The sequence below is a fragment of the Clinocottus analis genome, unplaced genomic scaffold (assembly GCF_023055335.1).
Source record: "Clinocottus analis isolate CAN_PGR_092001 unplaced genomic scaffold, fCliAna1.0.p SCAF_2, whole genome shotgun sequence".
NCBI lineage: Eukaryota > Metazoa > Chordata > Actinopteri > Perciformes > Cottidae > Clinocottus > Clinocottus analis.
The window spans coordinates 2,431,524-2,437,862 of NW_027175931.1; the positions used below are offsets into that span (position 1 = coordinate 2,431,524).

The window sequence follows — 6,339 nt, forward strand, 5'->3', positions numbered from 1 at the left end:
TTGACGTTAGCCGCTCAGATAGCGTTAGCAGCATCTCATCTAAATAAGCTAAATCAGGGGGCCAACAATGTGATGCGTTCAAGCTCTTTTCAGTAAAGAAGGGCATGTTGAAGTAAAAGCTTTCATGGCTTTGTGTTGGTTTCTCGAGAATTGATACCCAAAATCTAATTGAGATTGTCTGGAATGAATGTGGAAAATACTTCACCACGACATCACAATCTAACTCTTTCTCTCCGTTATCTTTCAGCCTGTAAGATCGGTTACTTCCGCGCTCTGGCCACCGACGGCTCCTGCGCCAAGTGTCCGCTCCACAGCTACTCGGTGCGCGAGGGATCCACCTCCTGCGTCTGCGACAAGGGCTACTTCCGCTCCGAGACGGACCCGGCCTCCATGCCCTGCACCCGTAAGTACACCCGACGTAGCGGCAGCACCTTGCGGTGATGCGTGAAGGGAAGACGCAGCTGTGTCTCGAGGAAGAAGCCACGGCGAGCCGGGAGATGAGATATTTGTTCAAGCATGCGCATACACACACATAGACACACAGAGTGATTGCTTTTGCCTTAACATGGTCATGGATTCTCTCTCTTTCGCGAGCGCAATGTCAAGCTGAATTACTCTACCCAACACACACGCAGCGACAGCCTTTCCTGCACACACACACTCACATAAAGCAGGCGGCTGCTGGTTTTAATAGGAGTCTTTTGGTTCCAGGTGGTACTTAGTGATCAGTCACGGTGACAGAGAACTAATGAGGGTGTTAAACCGCTGCATCCCAGCTCCAGTCCTCTCCGCGGAGAGGCGGGCGAAAAAAGAAGAAGAAAAAACAAAAACAACAACGGAGGAGGGCGAGAGCGACGCACAAAGACAAATAGAGACAAGGTAGTTAGCGGAGACGCAAGGGGAGGAGGAGACGAGGGAAAAAGGGCGCAGACGGAAAAGCCGGGGATGTAGGGAAGGAATTAATAAGGCGCGATAGAGGAAGAGGGTAAGGTGCCAAGGAGAAAGAGGAGGCGACTAAATACGGCGATGCATTAAGCTGAAGGAAGAGCTTTTCATCCCTCGGTGTTTGTCTGCACTTTGTTCCGAGCCAGCGCCCGCCACGACAAATGTTGTTTTTAACAATCCTGCTGCCTAATGATACGCCGTCCCTTTTTGAGTTCACACTTGTAGAGAGACACACACACACGTGAAAAAGGAAAAAGAAAAAAGCATTTCCCATACTTCACGTGACGGGCCTTTTGTGTACGAGTGAGTACGTGTCATGAAAGCAACTTGAACCCATGAAACATCTGTTGAGTCGCTTCGCTCGCGGTTGGCTCGCATTTCGGGCCCCGAGTGATCTGTCAAGTTCCCGAGGATTCATCGGCCCCGGTGCAACAGTTTATTGAGCCTGACGAGCAGACGGACCCCTCCTCGGTAACACTTAACCGTCCCGGAGGCAACAAAGTATCAGAAACGATGTTCCATCGCGGGATTGTTTTCACGATCAAGGATTACGCGAGAAGTTCTCAGTAGAAGAGTTTAGACTGTGGAGGAGACCAGCCAGAAGGATGCGCACGGCAAAGAGAAACACTTTGATTCATTATGTAGAATTAGAAAAAAACATTTGTAATTATAATATTATATAATTATAATTATAATAGGGTTTAAAAAAAAGAAAAAAGAGAATACCACATGAAGACACGAAGATTTTGAGATACACATACAAATCTATAGTGGGATTTGGTTTTTGAAAACCAATGTACCAATATACCGATATAGAAATATACCAATATACAAATACATCAATATATTCCAATATACCTGTATACCAATGTACCAATGTACCTATATACCAATGTACCAATATACCTATATACCAATGTACCAATATACCAATGTACCAATATACCAATGTACCAATATACCAATGTACAAATATACCAATATACCAATGTACAAATATACCAATGTACAAATATACCAATGTACAAATGTACCAATGTACAAATATACCAATGTACCAATATGTCAATGTACCAATGTACCAATATACCAATGTACCAATGTACCAATGTAACAATACGTCAATATACCAATATACCTATATACCAATGTACCAATATACCAATGTACAAATATACCAATGTACCAATATACCAATGTACAAATATACCAATGTACAAATATACCAATGTACCAATATACCAATGTACAAATATACCAATGTACAAATACGTCAATATACCAATATACAAATATACCAATGTACAAATGTCCCAATATATATAATATAATATACTTAGAATTAGGTTGTTTTTTAATTTTATAAAAACCTATAAAAACGTCACAAACATTGACAATAAGTTGTCAGTCAACAACAACAACAGCAACAACACATCAGCCTTGCTTCCATGTCACTAACACATAGCTTTCACGGTGGAGCTCGTGGTCGCTGTCCCGTTAGCCGGCGTGGCATCTGAGCAGCGGCTGCAGAGCGCCAGCTGTCACATCTCGTTACCGGCTCCTCTCAGCACGCCGGCTCGCTGCCGCGTTCCTCGACTCCTCCGACAGGAACCGAACACCCGACTCCCTCCGCGACCTTTGACCCCGCCTCGTCAGCCGGTCACCAGTTGATCTTTGACCTCTCACCCTCGTCTGTCGTCTGCTGTTTTCCTTCCTCGTGCATTATATATATATATATATATATATATATATATATATATATATATATATATATATATATATATATATATATATATATATATAATTTTACTTCTCACCCACATGTTGGTGCTCTGTAATTACAGCTGTCACTCACACATGCCTCCTCATCCACATCTTGTTTTCACTCTGGTTCTCTAAACAAAACAAAAAAAACACTCAGAGTCACGAACATAAAGAGATGAAAGGGGAAAAAATAAAAATATAAAACCTCCTTCAAAGTCATTTCCTCAGTTTGCCTTGCTGAAGGTCAGGCGGGGAAAGAGCCAGCATCTCTGGTAATTGGGTCTGTGTGTGTGTGTGTGTGTGTGTGATTGAAAAAGCTTTCCATTCTCCGTTAGCCGGGAGTCTAGCGATGCAAGTCGATGATTAAAAACTGGACGTTGTTGCGGCGGCTCGTGTGGTTGAGGCCCGGCGCTGCGGTCGCGTCCCACGCGGCGTGCGCCCGCCTCCCGCCTCTTTCGGCCATTGTTCTTTTTGAGCTGCGAAATTAAAAGTTTTTTACCGATTGGACACCGCTCGCTTTCATAAAATTAGAAGCGAGGGACTCTCGGCCTCCCGCGCTTTTTGGATCGATCCGCTCGAGGATTCCTGTCAAAATATCCACCGAAAAAAACCCAACAAAAAAAGACTTCTTTTTTGCTTGTAACCTCCTTTGTTGGTGGTTTATTTTTATATTTCCTCGTCTCGCTTTTTGTGCTTCCTGGCTCGCCTCCATTGCTCTCGCCGTATTTCATCTGTTAGTTGTTTTGCTTTCAGACTTCTTTGCTTTGCTGAAATGCCACACGGGCAATCCTTGGCAACATCCGCAGGCAACCGTTCAAGAAACGGTCAACTTTTTAGCGTGTAAGTCCACAGAGTTCACAGGGCAGATATATTTTGAGAACAAGCAGCAATAACTTAGTTTTCATGAAGACTTTAAGTAGAAAATATCCCCAGTCGAACGCAATTAGCAGCTCATTCAATTCATAATCATACAGTTTAGGCTGGTATATAAAATAAGAGCCAAACAGGCAACGCACACAATACATGTGGGTGGATATAAATACACACACACACACACACACACACACACACACACACACACACACACACACACACCACAGGGCCGTAATGAGGACCATGGACCGGCGGCGGCTCCGCTGCCTTCAGGTTAAAAGGAGGAGCTGTTCTCTCCATTTTGGGTTTTCCGTCGGCCCTTGATGGGTTTTTCAGATTTTTTCCCAGTTTGCTTAGCGGCGGTTTTTGGTGGAGGAAGCGGGAGGAACGGCGGGGAGGTCAGGGAGGACCCGAGGAGGGGTTGGGGGTGCGGGGCGAGGGGGAGGGCGCACTGAATGAATCCCAGCCGGACGGTAATAGCGGCCTCAATGTTCTGGCCAATTTAGCCCGCGCTGCAGCTCGACCCCTGCACAACACTCGGCTAACAACCGCTGATGGGAAGAGACAGGAGATGGGGGGATGAAAAGAAGAAGAGGGGGAGGAGGAGGGTGGGAGCAGGCATGGGAGGGGAGTAGAAATGCGAAGGACGGATTAAAGAAGGGAGGAGATGGAAGGAATAAGGCCTTGGAGCAAATTGCGAGGCTGTAAATTAACGAGGTCGGAGGGGAGGGAAAAAACAAAATCACCAACTTTTTCCTTTCGGAGGGAAAAAGGTTTGAGTCTCCCACCGGATTGCAGCCGCCGAGGAGAAGTTCAAGGCCACGCCGCGGCGACGGCGTACGAAGGTTGTGCGTGCGTTTAACCCACACACACACACACACACACACACACACACAGGCGCGCACACACACTTCCTGCCGCTCGCTCGCTCTCTCTCTCTCCCAGGATTAATTACCGAGTGTCAGTCACAGCTGACGGCTCTCCCACGCTCCCTCGCTCCCACCGGTGCATTCTGGGGGAGCGACAGGTACAGCCAAAGGTAGAGTGTGTGCGTGTGTGTGTGTGTGTGTGCGTGTGTGTGTGGGTGTGTGTGTGTGGAATGCAGGGAGGCCATATGGTGGAATGTGTTTCAGACTTTAAACAGTCATAAAGTTGCACAGCATCTCTTGTTATAGCAACAAGCAATAATCAACCTTGAGGTGTGTGTGTGTGAGTGTGTGTGTGTGTGTGTGTGTGTGTGTCTGTGTGTGTTAAATGCCGACAAACACACGTCTTTGAATATTTTCTTCAGGGCATTGATCTCACATGAGAGGAGTACTTCTTAAGTATTTATAAATACTTGCATCGACACGTAGCTGTGTTCTCACTATGGAGGCTGGAGACGCTTAGCTTAGCATAAATGAGGAAGAAACTCACTTACTAACACACAATATATACATGTTGTCCCCTGCTTTCAATCTTCATGCTAAGCTAAGCTAACCCTCTGGCTCTACCTTCAATTTAGTTCATTTTCTACAGCCCAAAATCACAAATTTTCCTCAGTGGGCTTTACAATCTGCACACACACACACACGACGTCCTCTGTTATTGCTGTCGCTTTTATTCCCCACCTCCTTTATGAGTGTCTGGATAACAGAGAACAACGAGCGCTCTCTCGCTCACGCATTGATCGGAGACATCCTCGTCACCTTCGCCCCGTTGGCTTTATGACGGCACGAGTCCAGATAACAGCCGAGTAATCGCTTTATGGCGCGCCGCACACGTGTTTGGGGGAAGCAGCGCGCAGGTTAGCTGACAAAGGCTCTATTCTCACGACACGGCGCCTTCGTTTAGAAAACCCATCTGTAAGTAGTTCCCTTTGTCCGGGACGCGAACGGAGACACTGAGGTGGAAGAGGAGCGGGAGGGGAAAAGGGGGTGAGGAGGAGGAGGGAAGGGATTTTTAATGAGAATTTATTAATAGTTTTTCAACGAAGGCGAAGGGGGGAAGTTAAGCGATGCTAATATTACCCACAGTGCACCCTGCGTCCTCCTCGTCTTCACGCTGTTGTGTGGTGGTCGAGACCCTCTGGGTCTCTTTAGGTCATCCAGACCCTCTCCTTCCATCCAGACCCTTCATCCAGACTCTGTCCTTCCATCTAGACCTTCTCCTTCGATCCAGACTCTCTTCTTCCATCTAGACCCTCTCCTTCCATACAGACTCTCTCCTTCCATCCAGACTCTCTCCTTCCATCCAGACTATCTCCTTCCATCCAGACTCTCTCCTTCCATCCAGACTCTCTCCTTCCATCCAGACTCTCTCCTTCCATCCAGACTCTCTCCTTCCATCCAGACTATCTCCTTCCATCCAGACCCTCTCCTTCCATCCAGACTCTCTCCTTCCATCCAGATTATCTCCTTCCATCCAGACTCTCTCCTTCCATCCAGACTCTCTCCTTCTAACAAGACCCTCTGTCTCCTTCCATCTAGACCTTCTCCTTCCATCCAGACTCCCTCCTTCCCTCCAGACTCCCTCCTTCCCTCCAAGCTATCTCCTTCCATCCAGACTCTCTCCTTCCATCCAGACTCTCTCCTTCCATCTGGACTCTCTCCTTCCATCTGGACTCTCTCCTTCCATCCAGACCCCCTCCTTCCATCCAGACACTCTCCTTCCATCCAGACTATCTCCTTCCATCCAGACTCTCTCCTTCCATCCAGACACTCTCCTTCCATCCAGACTCTCTCCTTCCATCCAGACTCTCTCCTTCCATCCAGACTC

At 47.0% G+C, this 6,339-nt stretch overlaps 1 protein-coding gene across 2 annotated transcripts in view; it reads left to right on the top strand.

Moving 5' to 3' along the window:
• The first annotated feature begins 305 nt into the window (after window positions 1-305).
• epha4l (eph receptor A4, like) overlaps window positions 306-6,339 on the top strand; it is a 28,488-nt gene continuing 22,454 nt past the window's right edge. For both annotated transcript variants that reach the window (XM_068585691.1, XM_068585692.1), the window contains exon 1: window positions 306-403. In XM_068585691.1, the coding sequence (XP_068441792.1) occupies window positions 391-403 (13 nt within the window). In that variant the 5' untranslated portion in view covers window positions 306-390. The remainder of the gene's footprint in view (window positions 404-6,339) is intronic.